This window comes from Podarcis bocagei (assembly GCF_964188305.1).
Source record: "Podarcis bocagei genome assembly, chromosome: 16".
In the NCBI taxonomy this organism is placed as follows: domain Eukaryota; kingdom Metazoa; phylum Chordata; class Lepidosauria; order Squamata; family Lacertidae; genus Podarcis; species Podarcis bocagei.
Window position 1 is genome coordinate 34,199,284 of NC_138142.1, and position 26,906 is coordinate 34,226,189.

The 26,906-nt window shown below is 47.2% G+C and overlaps 1 protein-coding gene across 2 annotated transcripts in view; it reads left to right on the forward strand.

The window, feature by feature from the left end:
- Positions 1-10,809, forward strand: part of LOC308575125 (lysosomal acid glucosylceramidase-like) — a 40,236-nt gene extending 29,427 nt beyond the window's left edge. For both annotated transcript variants that reach the window (XM_081173649.1, XM_081173650.1), the window contains exons 5-11: positions 647-780; positions 2,102-2,274; positions 3,949-4,186; positions 6,080-6,307; positions 7,281-7,444; positions 8,559-8,684; positions 10,209-10,809. In XM_081173649.1, coding sequence (XP_081029775.1) covers positions 647-780; positions 2,102-2,274; positions 3,949-4,186; positions 6,080-6,307; positions 7,281-7,444; positions 8,559-8,684; positions 10,209-10,311 — 1,166 coding nt within the window. In that variant the 3' untranslated portion in view covers positions 10,312-10,809. The remainder of the gene's footprint in view (positions 1-646; positions 781-2,101; positions 2,275-3,948; positions 4,187-6,079; positions 6,308-7,280; positions 7,445-8,558; positions 8,685-10,208) is intronic.
- Positions 10,810-26,906: the final 16,097 nt, after the last annotated feature.

A 26,906-nucleotide genomic window follows, 5' to 3' on the forward strand; every position in this document is an offset into this window, starting at 1 on the left:
ACAATGTACACAGAATCATTCAACAATTAAAAGAAAATATACTGGATTGATACAAAAAACTTAAAACATTTATATTATCAAGACATTGCCTACTCTAAACAGAGCTTTAAAGGTACCTTAATATACATGTTAAGACGTTAAACAATAAAATTTATAAGCTAAAATTATCACATGACCACTAATAGATTAAAAAATAATGTTAATTAATACAATGTGCAATTATATTCGAAGTTTGGTGATAAAGATAGAATATACAGGTGAAACTCGGAAAATTAGAATATCGGGGAAAAGTTCATTTATTTCAGTAATTCAACTTAAAAGGTGAAACTAATATATGAGATACGCTCATGACATGCAAAGCGAGAGGACGAGATGGCTGGACAGTGTTCTTGAAGCTACCAACATGAGTTTGACCAAACTGCGGGAGGCAGTGGAGGACAGGAGTGCCTGGCGTGCTCTGGTCCAGGGGGTCACGAAGAGTCGGACGTGACTAAACGACTAAACAACAACCACAACAACTGAAATAAATGAACTTTTCCACGATATTCTAATTTTCCAAGTTTCACCTGTAGCTTGATGCAGCACTCAGCTCTGACTTGGTATAAGGTGGTCCTTTGTCATGTCTTCTCTCCCTCCACACCTGCAGGAATCGAGTACAACCTGTTGCGCATGCCCATGGCAAGCTGCGACTTCTCCGTGCGCCCTTACTCTTACGCCGACTCGCCGTACGACTTTGAGCTGAAGAACTTCAGCTTGGTTCACGAGGACATCAAACTGAAAGTGAGTGGGGCGGCCGTGGAGGTGGCAGGGAGTTGGCAGGCAGGGGGTGGCGGCTACAGCCTTCCTCCCTCGCGGGCAGAGGCCTGTGTCGTTTATCTTGCTTAATTTATATTCTTCTTTGGCGATCCCTCGTAGACGCGTAAGATTGTCTTCCATAAACACGGTCTTAACAGTGAGTCCGCAAGTGACTGTGGAGGCCAGTTCTGGATCCACACGTCCTTCCACAGTGGGGACATAGGTTTCCGGGCGGGAGTTGATCATGGTGAGGGTTTGCCAAGCGTGCCTTCCTCTTAGCACGTTGCTCCTTTTCGTCCTGAGTTTGAGCATCTTCAAAGCCCATGACACCTTTGGTAAAGGCTGTTCTCCAATTGGAGCACTCGCAGACCAGTGTTTCCCAGTTGTCGGTGTTTATTTAATTTATATCAGGTATGGGGAACATCTTTGGACTTCCAGGTGTTGCTGAAATTCAACTCTTATTGTCCCTGGGTGTGAAGTCCAGTGGGCCACCATCTCCCTGGATGACCTTTATTTTTCAGATATGGCGGCCAATGTCGATAAAATCAATTCCCTGCTGCCTAGTTTAAACAAACCGGTTATGTTTAACACAGCGAAGTTTGCAATAAAAGCTTCTCAACTCAGGAAAGCCCAAGAGTCCTGTCTGGTGCCCTAAGTTTTCTGCCATTTGTGGATTATAATGTTTGCATCATATATGCTATATTATGTTTTTGAGACCCGACGTTTCTTTCTTTCTTTGTTTTTCGCTATAACCTGTACAGTGGTGCCCCGCAAGACGAATGCCTCGCAAGACGGAAAACTCGCTAGACGAAAGAGTTTTCCGTTTTGGAGGTGCTTCGCAAAACAAATTTCCTATGGGCTTGCTTCGCAAGACGACAATGTCTTGCGAGTTCCTGCTGGTTTTTTTTCCTCCCCCCCTTTTTCTAAGCCTCTAAGCCGCTTATCAGCTGATCCGATCAGCAGATAAGCCGCTAAAAGCTGCTAATAGCGCTAATCCGCTAATCCGTCAATGGGCTTGCTTCACAAGACGAAAAAACCGCTAGACGAAGAGAATCACAGAACGGATTCTTTTCGTCTTGCGAGGCACCACTGTATTTGGTTTGACCAGTAGAACCTGATGATGATGATGATATGGCAACATCCCCAAAAATGGTTTTAAAAGGATTTGCTCTGGAATATGCAGAGGCGTCCTTCCGGCTTTGAGCTGTAATCAAACGAGTTGCACCTTTTGAAGGAATAACCAGAGCTTCAGCTCCTTTTGTCTGAAATCTTCCTCACCGGCTCCTTGCTCTCTTTCTCCCCACAGATCCCCCTCGTTCACCGTGCCAAGGCTATGTCTAAGAAACCCTTATCCCTTATGGCAAGCCCATGGTCCTCTCCGCTTTGGATGAAAACCAGCAATGCGTGGAAAGGGAAGGGGTCCCTCAAAGGGCAGGCGGGAGACCGCTACCATAAGGCGTGGGCCAACTATTTTGTCAGGTAAAATCGGTATTAGCGGAGGGAAGGGACCGAAGATGAGAGAGAGAGCGTGGACAGCGGCGTAGCTAGCCGCTCGGGTGCCTGGTGCGGGGATGTGTCCTGCCGCCAGTGGCAGGGCGATCCGTGACCATGCGGACAGGGCGAGCCTCTCCGCCGCCTCCACCTCAGCTGTCGGGCGGCTGAGGGAGAGGCAAGCCCCACGCTGCCATTTCAGGCAGCGCAGAACCTGCAAGCGCCTAAGCCACCACGTCACTCCTAAAAAGTTTCATGAGCCCAATTTTTAAAAAACTCATTTTGTTGTCGTCGTCCCCCCCCCCCCAGTGATGACACGCGGGGCGGGCTGCACCCCCCCTTCCTCCACCACTGAGCGTGGATTCATGGTGCTGGACTCTGGGAGACCAGTATTCACATCCCCACTGGGAAGGCTTGGCCCAGTTGCTGAGTCTCTCAGTCTGACCGACCTTGTTGTGAGGATGGACGTACGGAGCTGCCTCGTGCTAAGCCAAAGGCCTTGGCTATCTAGTCCAGAGGCTGCCAGCCATGGCATGTGTGCGAGGGCCTTCATTGGCCGGGGGCTGTGAGCTTTCATTTAAACACACACACACAGAGAGAGAGAGAGAGAGAGAGAGAGTAGTCTCTAGGCCTGGCAGAAAGAAAGAAAGAAAGAAAGAAAGAAAGAAAGAAAGAAAGAAAGAAAGAAAGAAAGAAAGAACAGCCACGTACTACCCATCTACGTGGACGTGGGTGGCACTGTGGGTTAAACCACAGAGCCTAGGACTTGCTGATCAGAAAGTTGGCGGTTCGAATCCCCGTGACGGGGTGAGCTCCCGTAGCTCGGTCCCTGCTCCTGCCAACCTAGCAGTTTGAAAGCACGTCAAAGTGCAAGTAGATAAATAGGTACCGCTCTGGCGGGAAGGTAAACGGTGTTTCCGTGCGCTGCTCTGGTTCGCCAGAAGCAGCTTAGTCATGCTGGCTACATGACCTGGAAAAACTGTCTGCGGACAAACGCCGGCTCCCTTGGCTTGTAAAGCAAGATGAGCGCCGCAACCCCAGAGTCGGCCACGACTGGACCTAATGGTCAGGGATCCCTTTACCTTTACCTTACCCATCTATGTAGTTTTTGTGAGTTGGGCCAGCCTGGCTGTTGCCTCCTGTCAGCAATCTTAGCCATTGTGGCTGCTGGCCATTTGCAGCCTTCTCCTTGAATTGGTCGAATCCTCTTTTAAAGCCATCTAGGTTGGTGGCCGGTCACTGCCGGGTGTACGAGCAAGCTCCATCATTGGCCCTGCGTGAATAAGTCCTTTTTTTTTAATCTGTCCTCAAACCTCCAGCTTTCAACCTTCATTGAATGTCCACAAGTTCTTCTGATAGGAAGGAGGGAGAGAAGCTTTTCTCTGCCCACTTACCCCATGCCAGGTGTAAATTTCATAAACCTCTGTCTTTTCTCCAAATGAAAAGGTCCCAAACAATTGCTTCATCCTCGTTTCCGTTACCCTTTCCCCCCTGAACCTTTTCCAACCCTACAGTATTGTTTCTGAGGCGACCAGAACCGAACACGGTATTCCAAAGGCAGCCACACCACAGATTTATACCTTAGTATGGTTGCTTAGAATCGAAGGTTTCAAGGCAGTCCCGCTTAAAGCAACAGGCATATTCCCCCCATCCCTCTGCCAGGTTCCTGGATGAGTATGCCAAGCGGAATGTGACCTTCTGGGCGGTGACGGCGGAAAATGAACCTAGCGCGGGGCTTCTGGAAAACTACCCCTTCCAGTGTCTGGGCTTCACAGCTGAGCAGCAGCGGGACTTTATTGCTCTGGATCTGGGCCCTGCCCTGGCAAACAGCTCCTACAAGGATATCCGGCTCATAATCCTGGATGACAACCGCATACATTTGCCTAGCTGGGCCAAAGTGGTGAGTACCGCACGGTGTTTTATTTGAACAAAGGAGGTGCCAGTAAGCTCCCTCCCCCATAGCTGTCAACTTACAGATTTGAAAATAAGGGACCAGCAGCCTTGAAAATAAGGGACCAGCAGCCTCGAAAATAAGGGATCAGCAGCCAAAATAAGGGATTTCCCCAGCACAGGTATGTTCGACTTCTGAGCCCCTCCGAGCCAAAGGCAGAAAGCCCAGCCAGCAGCCAAACAAAGCCTCAAGCGGTGGTTCCCACAGCGCAGCAACCTGGCAGAGGGGATGCAGCAAGGAAAACCATCGTCCCCTCTCCGCTGGGAAGCGCTGAGCAAAGGCGAGTCCCCAGGCAATGCGGCCGATTTGATCGGCACAAGGCATGCAAGCTCCACACCCCCCCCCCCAGTCGTTCTTAGACTCCTTATTGGGTGAGCAACGCAGCCAAGCAACAAAGTTGGGGCTGCTTCCCTTGAAACCTGGGAAATTTAAGGGACATCATCAATAAGGGACAGCAACAGGACATGGCCCTGGGATAAGGGACTGTCCCGCCATATAAGGGGGGGCTATGCCCTCCCCTGCCTGCCCCCCCACTACTGCTGCTTTCGGCCCACTGGAGGCGTTTTGGTGTGAAAGTGGCACTGCTAGAACTGCCGGACTTGATCTCCTTCCGCAGGGCCTGTAAGACAGAGCTATTCCGCCTGGACTTCAATTTGAATTAGCCTGATCTTCCGTTCCCTTTTCCCTTTCCTTTTTTTTATGAAGAAACCCTTCTGGGACCCCACATTTAATCTGTTCCCTGGTCTCCTTGCTGGCCCTAGTAGGACCAACTTGGCCAGTTAGCCCTGGTGATCATTTGAAGTTTACTGACTGGGTCCCCCCCCCCAAAAAAAAAAAAATTACCCTGAATTTTTGAATTTTATTGACATTGATACTGCATTATGTGTTTTTATGTTGTTTTTAAGTCGCATTTTAATCATTGTTTTATATTTGCTGTTAGCCGCCCTGAGCCCGGTTTTGAAACCGGGAAGGGCGGGGTATAAATAAAATATAATAATAATAATAATAATAATAATAATAATAATAGTTGTTGTTGTTGTTTTCCCTTATTTCCTTGCCGTGTGAGCCGCTCTAGCCAGGCCACTTTGTTGTAGACCTGCATTGGTGGATCACACCAAAGCGCCACCTTGTGGTAGAGGAGGACAGCTTTGCTCGACCACAAAGCAGTGCGGTTAGAGCGGCCAGCACGTCAAGCAAAGGAAGAAAAAGAAGAGCCAGCTGCTCTAGCCGTGCCACTTTGTGGTAGAGCAAAGCAGTCCTCCTCTACCACAATGTGGCGGGGCTAGAGCGGCCCACACGTTAAGGAAAGGGGGGGAAAAGATATGTACTGTATTGGCCTGAATATAAGCCACGTTTCCCCCACCCTCCCTCCCAAATTCTGACTGTGAAAAGTTAAAGTGCGGCTTATATTCGCAACCTTATGTTGCCAGCAAAGCTCCCCCAGGAAGCAGCCCGGGTATTATTTTCTTTTTCTTTTCTCCCCTTCAATTTTGAAGGTGCGGCTTATTTGCAGGTGCGGCTTATATTTGGGCCAATACGGTACTTGAACATGTTTTTGAATGTGATTCCCCCTGCATAATAATAATAATAATAATAATAATAATAATAATAATAATGTGTATGTTTTTAAATGATTTTTCCCCCTGCAGGTTTTTTTTTTTTTAAATTAATATGCCCCCCATCTTCCCCTACAGAGGTTGGCAGTAATCAGAGGCACCAACGAAAATTGCGGGTTGCCGGACGTGACGTCCTGACGTTGCTGTTCCCTTTCTTTCTCTGTCCGTGTGCATTTCTTCCCCCGGCCCGATGATCAACTGTCGCTTCCTTCTCTTCTTCTGCTAGGTGCTGAGCGGAGACAGCCCGGCTCACCGTTACATCCACGGCATTGGCGTCCACTGGTACCTGGACTTCATTGCGCCCATCGCCAGCACAGTAGGAATCACCCATCAGCTCTTCCCAGATTACTTCATTATCTCCACCGAAGCCTGCGCCGGGTCACACTTTTGGGAGAGGGACGTGGTCCTCGGCTCCTGGGATCGGGGGAACCAGTACAGCCGCAACATCTTGGCGGTAGGACCTGTGGTGGCCGGGGTTGGGGGCTGGTTTGGGCCGCCCTGGCTCCTTCTCTCCTCTCTCCTCCAGTTGGCAGGACGTGAGACACTTGATCTAAGGGTTGTGAGTTCGAGCCTCACGTGGGGCAAAAGATTCCTGCATTGCAGGGGTTTGGATTAGATGATAATAATAATAATTGTCAGGGAACTGACATCGGAGCTAGAGGCGGAGGGAAGGCTCTCAAATGATGCTGGAGAAGGGCCCAGCAGGGAGAGAGGCAGCTCCGCAGATGGGGAAGCAAATCAGCGCAACACCAGGGATATAGAGGGGCTGATGGGGGAATCGGCGAGAGGGCTCCAGGACTCCTCGCCGGACACCAGCGGGGAGAGCACGGGTCCTCCGCTACCCACACCCACCCTGCGCAGAAGACTTCCGCGCAGGGAGAGTAGGAGGAGACTGGGTGTCAAACAACTTTTATGTTGGAAAAGATTTAAGAAACGCCCACTGACGGATTCTGCTAGCGACTGAGGCAGCCACGAAGTGAAGGGCTGTCCAGACAGAAAAGGTTTAACAAGGCAACAAAGCCTGGAGAGGCGGCAACTTACGCACGAGCAACCCATACACATTACAATAATAATAGTAATAGTAATAATAATAATATTTATTTATATCCCGCCCTCCCCTCCCCGGGCTCAGGGCGGCTAACAACAATAAAATAATACAACATTCTAAAATCATTTCATTATAAAATTAATTCAAATCAAATTGATGGTCACCATTGGGCTAGAGTTCTGTGAAGATTGCCAAAGGAGGGAGTCAGGCTGTGCCCTGGCCAAAGGCCTGGTGGAACGGCCCTGTCTTGCAGGCCCTGCGGAAAGATGTCAAGTCCTGTAGGGCCCTAGTCTCTTGTGTCAGAGCGTTCCACCAGATCGGAGCCACAGATTACCCTTCTGACTCTTTGCAGTTAAAACCTAGCAGCTTCTCCTTACAGAACCTTAACCAACACGTCACGGGCTGGATCGACTGGAACCTGGCCTTGGATCTAGAAGGCGGACCCAACTGGGTCAAGAACTTTGTGGACAGCCCCATCATCGTGGATGCGGGCAACGATATTTTCTATAAGCAGCCGATGTTCTACCACATGGGTCACTTCAGGTGAGATGATGATGCCTGGAGCTGGCGTGTTTGCTGCCCCTGTGGTGTACTGGTTAGAGACCTGGCCTGGGCCCTGGGTTCAAATCACCCAACCAGCGCTTACTGGATTACCTATCAGACTATCATTCTTATACGAAATCACGTTCAGGCTTTGAGATAGGAGCAACGGAAGAACGTAGAGAATGGACTTTGGGAGCTTAGAAAATAAATATAGATGTGTTATAATGTAGTTCCTAAGGGGGAATAATAAAAAAGCACGAGGGAAGGGGCGACAGGAAGTCCAGAAGAAAATGTGTAACAACAACAATATGATACCGTATTGGCCCGAATACAAGCCGTACCTGCAAATAAGCTGTGCCTTTAAAATTCAGGGGGGGGGGGGAGAAAAAAAGACAATACCTGAATATAAGCCGCTCCCTTAAGATTGGAGAGAAAAAGAAAAGTAAATTAAATTCAGGGAATAAAACAGTGGTTTTATTTTACCATATACCATATATCTAGTATTTGGGAAACAATAGCTAAAATCACAAATTGCTATTCAGTTGCTACAATTCTGCAGGCACTCACACCTGCAAATGGCAAATGTAGAAGAGAATCCTACGGGTGCTAGAAAGGACCCACCAGTGGGTTAAACCCCTGTTCGTAGCACCGTAAATGCAAGTAAAAAATCAGTACTGCACTGTAAAATACGGGGAAAGCAATGGATGACATTAGAATTAATTGCACAACAGTCTCAAGCTCACAAATTGGCAATAAAACATTTTTTTTTGTTCTGTTTTACTGTATGTCTGTTTCAGCGGCGATATCATAAAAGCCCATTTTTGTAAGATCACAAATTTAAGCCACACTCTAAATTTTCATGGTCGGAATTTTTTGGGGGAAAGTGCGGCTTATATTCGGGCCGATACGGTATGTATGATTGGAATTATGAATTATTACATAATTTGAAAGGTTTAATAAAAGATTTAATTAAAAAATCATTACCAAAATAATAATGTCCCCAAGCACTTACCACAAGGCCAGGCTTTCCTGGTCTTCCTCTGATGAGGAACTCCCTGGCTGAGACCTGGCAGTTATCAGACTCTCTGTCTCCTCTCTCTTTCTCTCTGCGCAGCAAATTTATTCCGGAAGGCTCCCAGCGCATCGGGCTGAGCGTGGTGCAGAAAGGCTTCGGGTGTAGCCTGGAGCATGTGGCTGTACTTCGCCCCGACGGAGCTGCCGTGGTCGTTGTTCTTAACCGGTGAGTGTTGGGCACTCGGGTCAAAGGCACAGGGCAGATCTTGCAAGCAGGGAACTGAGATACGGAGACAAGCCAGTGGCAAGCAGGGTAAAAGCAAAAAGCAAAACGTCGCAGTGGTGTAGCAGTCTAGCACCGCAGGGGAGTCTAGCCTGATAGGTGAGCTGTTCAGAAAGCACAGTTGACCATATTATGTCAATCCAACCTTTTTAAAAAAGATAAGGTAAAGATAAAGGGAGCCCTGACCATTAGGTCCAGTCGTGACCGACTCTGGGGTTGTGGCGCTCATCTTGCTTTATTGGCCAAGGGAGCCGGCGTACAGCTTCCATGTCATGTGGCCAGCATGACTAAGCCGCTTCTGGTGAACCAGAGCAGTGCACGGAAATGCCATTTACTTTCCCACCGGAGTGGTACCTATTTATCTACTTGCACTTTGATGTGCTTTCGAACTGCTAGGTTGGCAGGAGCAGGGACTGAGCAATGGGAGCTCACCCCGTTGTGGGGATTCGAACCGCCCACCTTCTGATCGGCAAGTCCTAGGCTCTGTGGTTTAACCCACAGTGCCACCTGCGTCCCTCTTTTAAAAAGATAGGCCAGGCAGTCTTGTTTTTCAGCAAGTGTTACCTACAGGTACCTACGGGACCGCCTCTCCTGGTATGCCCCACAGAGGACCTTAAGGTCCACAAATGACAACTCTTTGGAGGTCCCAAGTCGCAAGGTGGTTAGATTGGTCTCAACGAGGGCCAGGGCCTTTTCAGTACTGGCCCCGACTTGGTGGAACTCTGTCCCAAGAGACTAGGGCCCTGCGGGACTTGACATCTTTCCACAGGGCCTGCAAGACAGAGCTGTTCCGCCTGGTCTTTGGTTTGGACTCAGTCTGACCCTTATGTTTCCCTCCCCTTATGTCTTTGATCTATGGGCTACTATTAAAATGAGGCTGCATTTTAAATTGTATTTTAACCTGTATTTTAAACTGGGTCCCCCCCCCCCATTATGTTTTTATTGTAATTTTACTGGTGTTAGCCGCCCTGAGCCTGGATCTGGCCGGGGAGGGCAGGGTATAAATAAAAATTTGTTTATTTGTTTATTTATTAAATAATGAGCATTCATTCTGATCTTTATGCAGGGAGAAGAAATGTAATCAAAGTTACAAAACATAGGAGCAGAACAGAGACAGTTTCCCCCCTGCCAAAAAAAAAAGATTAGATAATGCAGAAAAGTAAAAAACATTTTTAAAAAACCAGTCAAATCCTCTTAAGCTAATAATTTCAAGGCTTCTGAGAGCAGGCTATTTCAGCCATGAAATGTTTGGGGAAACAGGAATGTGTTGTTGTTGTTTTTAAAAAATCCTCCTCAATGTTAATAATGAGAGGGAGGGAGGCCCATCTCACCAGGGAGATCCCACATAGAGGGAGCCACCACCTAGAAAGCCCTGTCATTGTTCAACACCAACCCATGCAGTTCTGATACGAAGTATTGTTTATTCCTCCTCTCACGTTCTTAATTTGCTTCCTTCCCCCTACTCAGCTCCGGGTTCAATGTCCCCTTTGCCATTTCCGACCTGAATGGCCTTATTCTGACCGAAATCCCCGCCAACTCCATCCAGACTTATCTGTGGAAGCGCCAGTGAGCCCAGCGCTCAGGATTTCACCCCACACACTCAGGAAACTGTGAGCTTCTTCAGCACGATGCACAATGATACCCAGGCCTGGTTTGAGGCCTGCCTCGCTTCCTCTCAGATCCAAGTGGGCCTTACTTGGTGGATCTACTACTGACCGGGCCTGGTTTGGGATCTACCTCATTAACTTGCACTTAAAGCGGATTTAAGTGGCGACGCTTTTGTTTCTGCCGCACATTTGAAATGAGCCAGACGGCAGGGAGACCTGAAGGAAACGACCGGAAATTCGTTCTCTTGCTCAGTGCAAGAAGATGAACCACTCTGAGCATGAGAGCACCCAGATTGAATAAAATAAAATAAAATAAAATAAAATGAAGAAGGCCCCGCTGGATGGGTGCCCAGATTTGAAAGGGGAACATGTTCTCTTTGCCTGCTGCTTAGGAGCCTGTTGTTGTTATGTGTGATTCTTTTTCTCGTCGGACTTCTGGCATTAAAAGGGATCCCACTTGGTCACGTTGCCTGCTCTCTGTGTTTCCTCCTCATATCCGCAAGATCTGTGTGGCCCCTCCACACGGACCCCCAAGTGTACCTATATCCTCGGGGATCCCCCAATTAGACTCTTTTTTATAATATTATATTATTTCATTATTTTATTTTTGCTTGGGGTGGGATAAGCATTTAGTCAGCACTATTGTTTCTTGCTTTGTCTTGTTTTGTTTTGTTCTGTTTTGTTTTGTTTTATTATTATTATTCTGTTAAATTATTATATAGTTTGTATTTTGCTTTTTAAGGGGAAGGGTCATGGCTGCCTGGGAGTGGGCCTCAGCCAATATATTGGGTGGGGCAGGTTCCACAGGGGGCGGATGTATTGGGACACCGGATCTCAGTGATCACGGGCAGGAGGAGGAGTTACGCTAAGACCAGACCATGTCATTACCGAGGAGGCAGGTTTAGTCGTTGTTTGAGGACTATCCCTGCCTCCAGGTCTGGTCCTGACCGGAAGGATACAGTAATCAGCAAGGGAAACCCACATGACCTGAAAGTGTTGCTGTGCAATGCCAGGTCAATGATGAATAAAACCACTGCCATCCACGACCTGATTGTGGATGGAGGATTTGACCTGGCATGTGTGACAGAGACCTGGTTGGATGAAGCAGATGGGCCTGTCCTTGCCGCTGCTTGCCCACCAGGTTTCTCTTACGCACAGCAACCCAGGTCATGTGGGCGGGGAGGGGGGGGTTGCAGTGATTTTTAGGAAGTCATTAGTCTGCACCGGGCGTCCTATTGGGAAGACCCAGTTTTCTGAGTGCATGTTCTGGAAGCTGGGCAATAGGGGCAGTACAGGATTCCTACTGGTGTACCGACCTCCCCGCTGCACCAAGGATTCCCTGCCCGAGCTGCTTCAGGTCGTGGCAGATATGCTCCTGGAGACACCTAGCTTGGTTGTCCTGGGGGATTTTAACATCCATGCCGACACGACCTTACAAGGGGCCGCTTGGGACTTCGTGGAAAGCATGGCCTCCATGGGGCTGTCCCTGAATAAGTTTGGCCTAACTCATAGCCGTGGACATGCCTTAGACTTGGTGTTCACCTCTATGGATGTTGGTGATCTGACACTAATTAAAAGTGAAACAAAAGAAGTGCCATGGTCAGATCACTTCCTGGTGCAACTGGACTTCTCCGCAACCCTTCCCCTCTGCAGGGAGGTGGGACCAATTCGGATGGTCCGCCCCCACCACTTAATGGATCCAATTGGCTTCCAGAGAGTGGTAGGGGATGCTTTATCCCAAGTTGATGGCCTTTCAGCTGATTCCCTGGTGGCACGCTGGAATGCGGAGTTAACCAGGGCTATTGACTGTCTGGCTTCGAAGCGCCCTCTCCGATTGCATGGAGTCTGGACAGCCCCGTGGTTTTCCCCGGAGCTGAGGGTGATGAAACAATCGTTGAGACGGCTAGAGCGCCGGTGGCGGAAAACTCATTCTGAATCAGACCGGACACGGGTTAGAGCTCAACGTCGAGCCTACCAAGTGGCAATGGCGACGGCGAAGAGGGCCTTCTTCGCCGCCTCCATTGCATCTGCAGAAAACAGCAGCAGGAGACTTTTTCAGGTGGTTCGCAATCTATCGGAACCACCTGTACCACCGGGGCCTGGTAGGGACCCCAAGATCTCCTGCAATGCTTTTGCAAAGTTTTTTGCAGATAAAATCGCTCAGATTCAGAAGGAGGTAGACTCCACCGTGGGAGCAGGGCCAGGGCGGGAGAGTGCTAGAGTTCTGTCTGGTCCTGTTACATGGGATCAATTCCAATCTGTTACCTCTAAGGATGTGGACAGGCTGCTTGGACAAGTGAAACCGATCACCTGTGTCCTTGATCCTTGCCCATCCTGGCTGATAAAAGCGAGCCGGGAAGGGCTGGGCGATGGGCTCTGCGGGGTGGTGAATGCTTCCCTCTGTGAGGGAGCCTTCCCAGACCCGCTGAAAGAGGCGGTCATTAAACCGCTTCTTAAAAAAACATCTTTAGACCCGGCCAATTTGGCCAACTATCGCCCAGTCTCAAATCTGCCATTCTTGGGCAAGGTGATTGAGCGGGTGGTTGCTGAACAACTCCAAGTACGCCTGGAGGAAACGGACCATTTGGATCCCTTCCAATCGGGATTCAGGCCTCACCATGGGACTGAAACTGCCTTGGTCGCTCTGGTTGATGATCTCCGGTGGGCTAGGGACAAAGGTGAGAGCTGTTTCCTAGTTCTGCTGGATCTCTCAGCGGCCTTTGACACCATTGACCATAACATCCTTCTGGACCGTCTAGAGGGGCTGGGGGCACTGTCATACAGCGGTTCCGCTCCTTCCTCCTGGGCCGTGTCCAGAAAGTGTTGGTGGGGGGTGAGTGTTCAGACCCCTGGGCTCTCACTTGTGGGGTGCCTCAGGGTTCTGTCCTCTCCCCCATGCTTTTCAATATCTACATGCGGCCGCTGGGAGAGATCATCAGGGGGTTTGGACTGGGTGTTCATCAGTATGCAGATGACACCCAGCTCTACCTCTCCTTTAAATCAGAACCAGTGAAGGCGGTGAAGGTCCTGTGTGAGTGCCTGGAGGCGGTTGGAGGTTGGATGGCGGCTAACAGATTGAGGTTGAATCCTGACAAGACAGAAGTACTATTTTTGGGGGACAGGGAGCGGGTTGGTGTGGAGGATTCCCTGGTCCTGAATGGGGTAACCGTGCCCCTGAAGGACCAGGTGCGCAGCCTGGGAGTCATTTTGGACTCACAGCTGTCCATGGAGGCGCAGGTTAACTCTGTGTCCAGGGCAGCTGTCTACCAGCTCCACCTGGTACGCAGGCTAAGACCCTACCTGCCCGTGAACTGTCTCGCCAGAGTGGTGCATGCTCTAGTTATCTCACGCTTGGACTACTGCAACGCGCTCTACGTGGGGCTACCTTTGAAGGTGACCCGGAAACTGCAATTAATCCAGAATGCGGCAGCTAGACTGGTGACTGGGAGTGGCCGCTGGGACCACATAACACCGGTTCTGAGAGATCTGCATTGGCTCCCAGTACGTTTCCGAGCACGATTCAAAGTGTTGGTGCTGACCTTTAAAGCCCTAAACGGCCTCGGTCCTGTATACCTGAAGGAGCGTCTCCACCCCCATCGTTCAGCCCGGACACTGAGATCCAGCGCCGAGGGCCTTCTGGCGGTTCCCTCATTGCGAGAAGTGAGGCTACAGGGAACCAGACAGAGGGCCTTCTCGGCAGTGGCGCCCGCCCTGTGGAACGCCCTCCCATCAGATGTCAAAGAGATAAATAATTACCTGACATTCAGAAGACATCTTAAGGCAGCCCTGTTCAGGGAAGTTTTTAATATGTAACGCTGTATTGTTTTTAACACTGATTGGGAGCCGCCCAGAGTGGCTGGGGAAACTCAGCCAGATGGGCGGGGTATAAATAATAAATTAATATTATTATTATTATTATCATTGGAAGGGATCCTGAGGGACATCTAGTCCAACCCCGCCCTATTGCGACACATGGTCCCCCATCCAATTGGAAACCATACCAGACCCTGCTTAGCTTTGAAAATGTGCTCGCAGTTTTAGCACTGCACCACTTTGGGTCTATTTTAACCTCTGTGGGTACTTCCAGGCATTAGACAGTTCAGTAGCACTCAGCCATTGCTGTTCTGCTTCCACCACAAGTGGAATCGCAACTCTGCTTTCGGGTTTCTGAATCCCAAGTTAAGTTCCCGGTCACTTCCACACCCGTGCATTTAAAGCACAACACTCCCCACCCCCTTTTCTGTGAGAGGGAAAACTACAACTCCCAGATTCTTTCAGGGAATCCATGGCTATAAATGTGCTTTAAATATATGGTGAGGATGTGCCCCAGCCTTTTCCTCAGACCCAAACGTTGACATAAGGGGGCATGATTTTCATTGGGACCAAAAGCGGCCTAGGACCCACGTATCTACGGGACCGCTTCTCCTGGTATGCCCCACAGAGGACCTTAAGGTCCACAAATGACAACACTTTGGAGGTCCCAAGTCGCAAGGTGGTTAGATTGGTCTCAACTATAGGGCCAGGGCCTTTTCAGTACTGGCCCCGACTTGGTGGAACCCTCTGTCACAAGAGACTAGAGCCCTGCGGGACCTGACATATTTCCGCAGGGTCTGCAAGACTGAGCTGTTCCACCTGGAACAGATGGCCAACTGTCAGGACTTCTTCAGCTGTGATTTGTGCATTGCAGGGGGTTGGACTAGATGACCCTTGGAGTCCCATCCACGCCTATGATTCTATGAAATACTTCTCCTCACTTGATGCACTCTCAGTCATTAGTCCTGCCCCTCCACTGCAGTTTAGAGGGGGTGGCGTTGTGGTCTAAACCACTCAGCCCCTTGGGCTTGCCAATCAGAATTTCGGCCGTTTGAATCCCCACGACAGGGTGAGCTCCCGTTGCTCGGCCCCAGCTCCTGCCAACCTAGCAGTTCAAAAGCACACCAGTGCAAGTAGATAAATAGGTACCACTCCGGTGGGAAGGTAAACGGCGTTTCCGTGCACTGCTCTGGTTTTGCCAGAAACGGCTTAGTCATGCTGGCCACATGACCCGGAAAAACTGTGTGCAGAAAAACGCTGGCTCTCTCGGCCTGTAAAGCGAGATGAGCGCTGCAATCCCAGAGTCGTTCACGACTGGAATTAACCATCAGGGGTCCCTTTACCTTTAAGAAAAGAAATGGATATAACGACAATGCTGTTTTGGAAGGGGTTAAAGTCACAGAGTAATAATAATAAATAATAATATGATCAAAGTATGACTCCACAATAATTGCCCAGTGTGGAAGCAGTCTCCCTCATCTTTCCTAAATATAAAAATTGCCTAGTTTACTCACTAGATGGGGCTGGAATTTGTCATAGTGCTGGGAGTTTTTCTCTCTGTACCTGTCTTGCTGGATAGAGGCAATTAAGTCTTGCTTTACTTCTGGACAGACATGTACAGTGGTACCTCGGGTTAAGAACTTAATTCGTTCCAGAGGTCCGTTCTTAACCTGAAACTGTTCTTAACCTGAAGCACCACTTTAACTAATGGGGTCTCTCGCTGCTGCTGCGTGATTTCTGTTCTCATCCTGAAGCAAAGTTTTTAACCCGAGGTACTATTTCTGGGTTAGCGGAGTCTGTAACCTGAAGTGTCTGTAACTGGAGGTACCACTGTCCTCTAAGCCTTTCATGACACCCCTCATTTCCATCTCTCATTTTGCATCCTTTGGCCTGCATTAAAAAACAAACAAACGAAACATTCAAACCTCGGTTTTCAAACGTCTCTGCTGCCGAACGTTTTGGAAGCCAAATGTCGAAAACCCGGAAGTGAATGCTTACTTTTTTACTTTTTTATTTTTATTTTATAACAAGAGAACTTGACAGGCATTACTTTAATCAGGATGTAGCCTTTAACCAGTTCATCACCAGAAAATAAAAGAACAAATGCATGTGTATTTGTTTAAAAGAAGTGAATGCTTACGTTTTCGAATGCACCTTGGAAGTCGAACGGCTTTCAAGGCGCGTTTTTCATTATTTTCCCATTCACTTTGCAGCCAGCCCTTTGATCCCCTCGGTTTTCGAGCGTTTCGGAAGTCAAATGGACTTCTAGAACAGATTACATTCGAAAAACGAGGTTCCACTGTACTCTGTAATTTTAATTAGTTCAATTTCTTCTGGTTCTGCTCATTGGAAGGAGGCACGCAATCACCCTTCTGAGATTACAGCAAGCATTGTCCCCAAACCTTTAAGCAGTCCTTTTTTCTGGGGGTACACAGGGGTATGGCATACCCCTAAAGGTTGTGTGAATCTTTGTACTTTTGACCATTTACTGTATTTATCTTTCCTGATTTGAACTATAAAATGGTGATTTTCTTGAATCAAAATGAGAGTACCCCTAAACATTTTTTAAAGAAGAAAAGCGCTGCCTTTTAAGCATTCCATCACAACCATAATGACTAGAAACTTTTTTTAAAAGGAAGAAAGAAAAACAACCCGACTTCTCCACCAGTGTCTTTCCTTTGCTTCCGTTGCTTCCGTGGAATTGTGTCTTTCCTTTGCTTCCGTGGAATTGTGATGTACACGCAGCTAAACCGACTAAAACTCAGCTACCGTATTTTTTGCACCATAACACTCACTTTTTTCCTCCTAAAAAGTAAGGGGAAATGTCTGTGCGTGTTATGGAGGGAATGCCTACGGGTGGCATGTCTACAGATTTTCCTCCTCTAAAAACTATGTGCGTGTTATGGTTGGGTGCGTGTTATAGAGCGAAAAATACGGTATTTCCTGATCTGTTGTGATGTCATGGAATTTTCACAAACACTGGAACTTCTGCACTAAGGAAGTTCTGTTTGTTTACTTCCTAATAATATTCACATTGGCTGGGCGATGCAGGAAAATTGTCTCCAGTTTCCTCCCTGCCCATCAGGCAGGAATGCGGAACAGAGGGGAAACTGGGAAACTGGCCAGGAAGTCAAACCAGGAAGTCAAACCCAGGTGAATTGCACTGCACTGTAGTTTTGGAACACACAGCTGTAATCTCTTACCCACCCCTATTTTAATACATCACATATGATGCATATGCAGTGAGAACGCCACTTCCGCTCGCTTTTCCTACGCAATCAGCAACCTTATGCAGGCGGACAACAAACAAACTGAGAAAATGTGGTGGGAATTAAAATAATGACGTGGTAGGAAAACAACAGAAGGTTGCCAGAGAGTGGGGAAACCACAGTTGGCTATCCCATCCACCATTACACTCGCCCTGGGACAGTGGCGTAGCGTGGGGGGTGCAGGGGGGCCCGGCCGCACCGGGCGCAACATCTGTGGGTTAGGGTTAGGGGGCGCAAATCCACGGGTTAGGGGGCGCAAATTACTTGCCTTGCCCCGGGTGCTGACAACCCACGCTACGCCACTGCCCTGGGAGACTGTTCAGGCTTCGTCGGAGCGCTGGAGCCAGAGCTTTAAAGTTGCAGAGTTCAAAACTGCACTGGAAACCATAGCCCAGGGGTCAGCAAACTTTTTCAGCAGGGGGCCAGTCCACTGTTCCTCAGACCTTGTGGGGGCTCGAACTATTATTTTGAAAAATAAACATGAGCAAATTCCTATGCCCCACAAATAACCCAGAGATGCATTTTAAATAAAAGCACACATTCTTCTCACGTAAAAACACACTTGATTCCCGGACCATCCGCTGGCCGGATTTAGAAGGCGATTGGGCCGGATCCGGCCCCTGGGCCTTAGTTTGCCTACTCATGCCATAGCCTGTGAGTACTCAGTGTCGGGATTTGGATATGGGAAGCTATTTTCAAAATACACAGTAATTTTCTGTCATCCAACAGTCATGAGTATATAGTCTGTCAAGTTGTGCTGTTGGCAACTGTAGTGAGAATCTCAGTTTGAAAAGCTGACTCATTGATTTGAGCAAGCTACCCAGGAGGTTATAAGGTTCATTTTAATTTTGATTGCATTTTAAACAGAGAATATGTTTATGCATGGTTCTATGTCTGGGCCAATAGGCATTCTGCCCTATTTACAATGGCCTCTGGCTACAAGCAATAAATGTTTATCGGGTAGCAAATGATTCATGCAGCCTCTCAGCCTAGTCGACCTCACAGCCTTGTTGTGACTATAAAACTGAACAAGTCTTATAGAGCAAATAAATATTAAATGTCCAGCTGCCCGAATTCTACTATTCGGGGACTTCAATGCCTGCATTGGGGATGGCTCAGAAGGAAGCCTAACATCACAAGGAATAGATCTGGATGACATTTTCCCCTTTACTCGCACTTCCATGGATAAGAAAGTTAATCCTCAAGGACTGAAGCTTCTAAAATGGGCTTTTCTGCATGATTTTCTAATATTAAATGGATGCTCAGCTGACGCCTCTAAGGGCCAACTTACCTTTTTACACAGTAGGGGAGGAAGTGTCATAGACTACGATCACCTCCAGGTTTGACTACTGTAATTCGCTCTACGCAGGGCTGCCCTTGAAACTGTCCCAGAAACTCCAGCGGGTGCAGAATGCCTGCTCCCCGCATAAAATGGGCGCCCTTTGCGTGGACGTGCGCAGCCCCCTGGATCTGGAGCGGCTCCATCAGCATAGGCTTGGCTTTGCCTTCCCTCAGGTGGGATACCTGGAGGTCTCCGCCTACCTCAGTCAGGGGATTTTATCATATGTGGTGGGAATGTAAAAAGGTGAAAAGCTTCTGGGAAACGATTTATAATGAGTTGAAAAAAATGTTGAGATATACATTTACAAAGAAGCCAGAAGCATTTGTATTGGGAATGGTGGGAAGTGACATATATAGAAAAGAATGTAGGCTTTTTTATATGCAGTAACAGCAGCTAGAATATTAATGGCCCAAAAATGGAAGCAAGAAAAGTTGCCGGCGATTGAAGAATGGAGGATGAAGTTAATGGACTATGCAGAATTAGACAAACTAACAGGAAGGATCCGAAACCGACGTGACCAGAAATTTACCGAAGACTGGAGTAAATTTACGAGTTATATGAAAAGTATTTGTGATGATCAGATGATGTTTGTAGGTTTGCAAAAAGTTCTGTGAGGAGTATTATGGGAAGTATTGTAAAAATGAAGAAGGGGAGAGGATAGGTTAAGAAAGGCAAAGACAATACAAAATTAAGTAATGCAGAAGAAGGGTTTAAGACAGAAGATCATCAGAGGTGCTGATGGAAGTCCAATAAGATTGTATTTGTAATAATTTGTGTGGTATGTTTTATAATTTGTATGTTAAAATCAATAAAAAATAATTTTTTTAAAAAAAAATAGAATCTATTGGGGAAAACCTTCCAAAACCAATAAGGGAAATCTGGGATGGAACAGAGTAGCATATAAGAAAATCCTCAAGAACAAGAAAGCAAGATTTGTGAGAAGCCAGTGGCAATAACTAGCACTGGCAGTGGCCGAGCAAAGAGGGAAGTTTTGGCTTCTGGTATCTCAGGGCATGAATGAATCAAGATCAACACTAGACCCACCATATCAGTACAACGTTGGGTGCATTACTACGCTGAACATTTTGGAGAACAGAATCATAGAATCATAGAATCATAGAGTTGGAAGAGACCACAAGGGCCATCGAGTCCAACCCTCTGCCAAGCAGGAAACACCATCAGAGCACTCCTGACATATGGTTGTCAAGCCTCTGCTTAAAGACCTCCAAAGTAGGAGACTCCACCACACTCCTTGGCAGCAAATTCCACTGTCGAACAGCTCTTACTGTCAGGAAGTTCTTCCTAATGTTTAGGTGGAATCTTCTTTCTTGTAGCTTGGATCCATTGCTCCGTGTCCGCTTCTCTGGAGCAGTGGAAAACAACCTTTCCCCCTCCTCTATATGACATCCTTTTATATATTTGAACATGGCTATCATATCACCCCTTAACCTCCTCTTCTCCAGGCTAAACATGCCCAGCTCCCTTAGCCGTTCCTCATAAGGCATCGTTTCCAGACCTTTGACCATTTTGGTTGCAGACAGGGCAATCGCCCGATGCCGAGGTGATGATCGATCAGTCAAATTTACCAGAGTGGCAAGCGGTGACCCCTACAGAGATAAAATATCTGATAGAGAGTTTAAAACGAAACAAAGTTCCAGGTGAAGACATGATGCCTCAGCAAAATCGAAAGCAGCACAATGGCCAGAAACAATTATAGGGTAGAAAACTTTATGGAATAATGCAAAACATCAAAACCAACAAACTGAAGTCTCTGAAAGTCCTTGAATAAGTCACGGTGCCAGACTTTACCCTGCAGAGATCAAGCTTGTAAAGGTTTGTATAATCGGCAAATGCCCAGTTCTGATGTCCAGCTCTGAACTCTGATGAACAGTGTTTCCGGATAGCAACAACTGTTTCGTTCAGTTCTTCATCAGCCAGTTAGTTCAACAAACACTCGTAAGATGTGTAATTTCTTCACAAGGCTCTGTTTACATTCCAGAGACAGTCCAGGCTGTTGGAAGTCTCACGGAAGACAGGAGACGGATGTGATGTTTACTAGTTTCCTGTTCCTTTGTTCCTTTGTTTTCAGTTGCTCTCTGCTTTCATAGAGAAAAGATGATTATTTCTTTGCTGTCTGCGTAGTAAGAAATAAAGCATAGCGATGTAGCCATAAATCTCATCACTTACCTGTGCTGGAAACTCTGCTGAACGGGAATGTGCCTGAGGCCTCATCAAAGGCTCAGGTCACTAATTATCGTCAGAGGACTCAGCCGGACGAAAATGAGCTTTATCAGCTTGGCCGAGCGGAGATCCCGACAGTGTCCAGATCAAGGGAAGTCGTAGTACTGTTCTGTTCTGCCTTCCTCAGACCACACCAGGAAGTACCGCGTCCAGTTCTGGGCGCCATGATTTAAGGAGGAGATTGATAAGCTGGTAGGTGTGCAGAGGAGGGCGACCAAGATGATCAAGGGTCTGGAAACCAAGCCAGATGAGGAACGGTTGAAGGAGCTGGGTACGTTTAGCCTGGTAAAGAGGAGACTGAGAGGAGATATGAGAGCCATCTCTTCAAACATCTAAAGGGCTGTCCCATGGAAGATGGAGCAGGCTTGTTTTCTCCTGCTCCAAAGACTAGGACCTGAAGCAATGGCTTCAAGTTACAAGAAAGGAGATTCCAACTAAATATCAGGAAGAACTTTCTGACAGGAAGAGCTGTTCAACAGTGGAAAGGTCTTCCTCAGAAGGTGGTGGACCCTCCTTCCTTGGAGGTTTTTAAGTAGAAGTTGGATGGCCGTCTGTCATGGATGCTTTCGCTGAGATTCCTGCATTGCAGGGGGCTGGCCTATATGAAACATGGGGTCCCTTCCAACTCTACAATTCTTTGATTTTTATTATTGAAAACTCTGCTCTAAACTCTGGCTTTTGTCCTTCTCACTATCTGCCAGCTGAGGGAGCAAGGAGCCCTACCCTTTTTTAATTTATCTCTGATTCTTTAAAAAAATGTTCTAAATAGTTGCTTTTAACAGTTTTTGCCATGAACTTTATTGCTTTGTTCTTTGTAGCAAAAAGGAACCTCAAAACAGTTCAGAAAAACACGCGGTGTATAATTTTTTTTATGAAATAAGTAAATGAAATAAACCTTTTCATCTTTGAGATGTACCTTAAGCCATTTGGCTAGATTTGTTTTAAGCATTTTAAATACTGCGTAGACTGAGTATTTAGATTGCTGCAACGTGCCCCGAGATCTCGTGAAGAAGGGCGGGTAAGAAATATAATGAATGAGTAAACGACTAAACAACAAAATAATAAACCTTTCTTCCTAGGAGGGTTTTTGTGTGTATGACAACTTGAGGATGGGCAGAAATTCAGCAGGTGCAGCTTTCCTCTGTGTTGGAGGGAGAAAGCTTCACCCGTTGGCTGTTTTCTTTTCATGCACCACCACAAAAGAGTCACTGCAGGAGCACACAAGTTGCTATGTATGCATTCAATGTATTAGTTCCTTCCTACATTCCCTTAATATAGAATCATAGAATCACAGGATTGGAGTTGAAAAGGACCCTGACATTTTGCCACCTCAAAGGTACACGAATCTGCCCTCAAGGCAGGCAAACTAATGATACCACTTGAATTAATGAAGCCACGGATGTAAGACTGCTCAAACCACACAATTAAAATTCCTCCCATGTATTTTCATTCTTAACCCACAGCGAAGATTCATATCCTTCTGGAGGGAGCAAGCAAAGATTTGTTCAGTCTGCTTCCTCTTCTTCGTTTTGTTTTATTGTTGTTATTGTTTATTAAATTTGTGTACTGCTCACCATCTGTAGATCTCAGGGCAGCTCACAACGCAAAATGACACTATAAAAAAACGCAAAACACATAATAAAAATAAGAACGACCACAAAGCAATCACCCCCAGTTATTGTTGTTGGCGTCTACATTTTGAAATGGGCCTAACTAACTTTCCGTCCCTGGTCTTATAGCTCAGAGTTCTTCAACCTGTGATTCCCTTGTGTTGTTGGACTACAACTCCCATCATCCCTGGCCAGCTTAGCCAATTGTGAAAGATGATGGGAGTTGTAGTCCAACAACATCTGGGGACCCAACGTTGAAGAACACCATTATAGCTAATCGCTCAGATGGTACATTTCTCTGAATTTTAACGATGCCAGAAAATTGCACAAAAATTGATACTTAATGGGAAATCCATGATGAGAAGCATACAAAGAATGTTTATACTGTACAGTGGTACCTTGGTTCTCAAACTTAATCCATACCAGGAGTCAATATGACTCCCCAAACCATTTGAAAACCAAGGCACTTGTTCGGAAACCGCGGAAGCCACGCCAGACGTTCAGCTTCTGAAAAACATTCACAAACCAGAACACTCACTTCTGGGTTTGCGGTGTTCAGGAACTGATTTGTTCAGCAGCCAAGCCATTCAAGTACCAAGGTACCACTGTATTAGGGAAAGACTGTGAACAAAATGTATAAAATTTACTTGCAAGTGTGTGTTTGCGGTTTTTTAAAAACCCATATAAAGCAGGGCGAAACAGACTTTTTAAATAAAAAAAATAAATTTTATTAGTTTTCAATTACAATCTAATAATAGCCTCATTGAAGACAGGAGTGCCTGGTGTGCTCTGGTCCATGACGACACGAAGAGTCGGACACGACTAAATGACTAAACAACAACAACAATAAATAGCCTCATTATAACAATACCAATTTATAATACAATTACGAATACCAATCATTCAAATACCGAGTTATATAATTTTGGTCCCGTCCCCGTCCCCCCCGCATTCTAGAATGCATGGTTTGATGATTTTATTTCTGTGTTCCAAAATCTTATTAATTTCAATTACATTCCATCATAATAATACTCCCTCATACAACAACTGCAATATTAATAACTCTTATTCGTGTTGACACATTAAATGATTTATAAATCTACAAGTAAGGCACTCAAATTATATCCTTGTTCTTCCTGTGTGTGACAATTATTCTGTCCACGGTGTAGGGCAGAGTAGACCTAAGAATACACAAAAGCATCACAGAATAGAAATTGGCTTCCGGTTTCAGAATATTACCTAATGTGCAAATGTATCTACATGTAAGCTGCAGATTAATCCATGATCACCATAAACATACACATTTAATCGGATTAAATTTTTTAATTGGATGGAAGCTCTAATGTGTGCGGGGTTATCTGGGGCCGTGGCGCTGTGGTCTAAACCACGCAGCCTCTTGGGCTGGCTGATCAGAATGTCGGCGGTTCAAATCCTCGCGATGGGGTGAGCTCCCATTGCTCCTGTCAACCTAGCAGTTCGAAAGCACGTCAAAGTGCAAGTAGATAAATAGGTACCACTCTGGCCAGAAGCGGTTTGGTCATACTGGCCACATGACCCGGAAAACGCGGATTGCGTTCGCTTCTGGATGCCACCGGGCTCCGGAATGGATCCCGTTCGCATCCAGAGGTACCACTGTACCTTTTTAGGAATAAAAAAACCCTAAACGATAACCTCCAGTTTTCATCATATACCATATGGGGAATATTTATCCCTTTATTTATTGAATTCATGTTCCATTTTCCTCCCAGGAGCTCCAGGTGGCCTAAATGTTCTCCCCCCTCCTCCTTTAATCTCCACAACCAACTTGCGAGGTAGTTTAGGTTGGGAAATAGTGGCTTGCCCAAAGTCACATCCTGCAAGCTACATGGCCAAGTGGGGAATTGATCCTATTCTCTTCCACATCCCAGTCTGACATTCTAAGCAGCTCCCCTCATGGGCTCTGAACAGGATATGTTTGTGTAGATCAGACCCTCCAAATGCCCGTATTTTCCAGGGACAGTCCCAAATTTAGAGAAGCCATCCAGGTTTCTGATTTGACCCTGTTACGGAAAAATCTGGGTGCGGGGTTACTCTGCCACCCAGCTCATCGGAATAAGTCCGTGGGTCCCTGCGGAAGAAAAATGAGCTCAGCCGGACGCAGGAGCAAACTGCAGAAGATCCAAGTTTATTGCGCAACAGGTTCAAGGCGAGATTGAACAGAGAGAAAGGGGTGACATGAACTTTTGAAATTTCCCTCCATATCCCAGAATACAGTGCAAAATACATCCCAGTTACATCATGAATACATTAAGAGGTTGGGTTACACAGATTAACATATGGAGGAGGGAGGAGTGAATATGCAGAGAGCTGGATGGAGGAGGGAGGGGGGAATATGCAGAGAGCTGGATGGAGGAGGGAGGGGGGAATATGCAGAGAGCTGGAGATATGCGCAGATAAGCACATCCTGAGAAGACAATGGTCCATGTTTGCATAGTCTGTCACCTGGCATCGCCTGGAGGAAGGGCTTGGCAGATGGAAATAAATGGATATATTGTAGCGAAGAACAAGGTGAAGAAGACATGCCCCCCCCTTCCGTATCAGACCCCAAATGTCCCGCTTTTCCTTAAAGGTAAAGGGACCCCTGACCATTAGGTCCAGTCGTGGCTGACTCTGGGGTTGCGGCGCTCATCTCGCTTTATTGGCTGAGGGAACCGGCGTACAGCTTCCGGGTCATGTGGCCAGCATAACTAAGCCGCTTCTGGTGAACCAGAGCAGCGCACAGAAACATCGTTTACCTTCCCACCGGAGTGATACCTATTTATCTACTTGTATTTTGAGGTGCTTTCGAGCTGCTAGGTTGGCAGGAGCAGGGACCGAGCAACGGGAGCTCACCCCGTCGCGGGGATTCGAACCGCCGACCTTCTGATCGGCAAGCCCTAGGCTCTGTGACGCCCCTATTTTCATCGGAGAAATGTGGGAGGGTATGGAGTTATGCAACCCCCGAGCCAAGGAGGTAAGTAACTATGCAACCTTTAGAAGACATCTAAAGGCAGCCCTGCTGAGGGAAGTTTTTTAATGTTTAATGTTTTTATATGTGTTGAATGCCACCCAGAGTGGAGGGGGCAACCCAGTCAGATGGGTAGGGTACAGCTAATAAAAACTATTGTTATCAACACCCTTGCCATTATTGTTATTATCATTGAATAGGACGTCCCTATTTTCACCAGATAAACTTTGGACGGTATGGTACCTTTTCAGTGGATGAGCTAAATTTTGGGATCCCCTGAAGTTTCAGCTGTTTATGGGGATGCCTTCACAACCAGCAACGAGGTCTGGGAACCACTGTTATCTTTTTCAAGGGGTTTATTTCATGACAGATCGCCCCAAATTTCCCATCAGATTGAGTTTTGAGTATAGTGGACACTCTGGTTGCGAACGTGATCCGTGCAGGATGCACGTTCGCAACCCACAGCGTTCGCAACCTGTGTCTGTGCGTCTGTGCGCACGTGGGTTGCAATTCAGTGCTACTGCGCATGCGCAAAGCGCAATTTAGCGCTTCTGCATATGCAAGACCACCAAAACCCAGAATAACCCGTTCCGGTACTTCCAGGTTTCAGAAACTCCAGCGGGTGCAGAATGCCGCGGCAAGACTCCTTACAGGGTCCTCGCCACGGGATCACATTCACCTAGTGCTATACCAGCTACAGTGGCTCCCGGTGGAGTACAGGATCAGGTTTAAGGTCTGGTTTTAACCTTTAAAGCCCTATACGGCCTAGGACCCTCGTACCTACGGGACCGCCTCTCCTGGTATGTCCCACAGAGGACCTTACGGTCTGCAAACAAAAACATCTTGGAGGTCCCGGGCCACAGGGAGGTTAGGCTGGCCTCTACCAGAGCCAGGGCCTTTTCGGCTGTGGCCCCGATCTGGTGGAACGCTCTGTCACAAGAGACTAGAGCCCTGCAGGACTTGACATCTTCTCGCAGGGCCTGCAAGACATAGCTGTTCCACCAGGCCTTTGGCCAAGGCACAGCCTGACCCCCTCCTTTGGCAATCCTCACAGAACTCTAGCCCAATGGTTTCCATTAATCTGATTTGAATTGATTTTATAATGAAATGATTTTAGAATGTTGTATCCATAGCTGTCAACTGAAAATAAGGGACCAGCAGCCTCGAAAATAAGGGATCAGCAGCCAAAATAAGGGATTTTCCGGGCACAGCTATGTTCAACTTCTGAGCCCTTCCGAGCCAAAGGCAGAAAGCCCAGCCAGCAGCCAAATGAAGCCTCATCAATAAGGGACAGCAG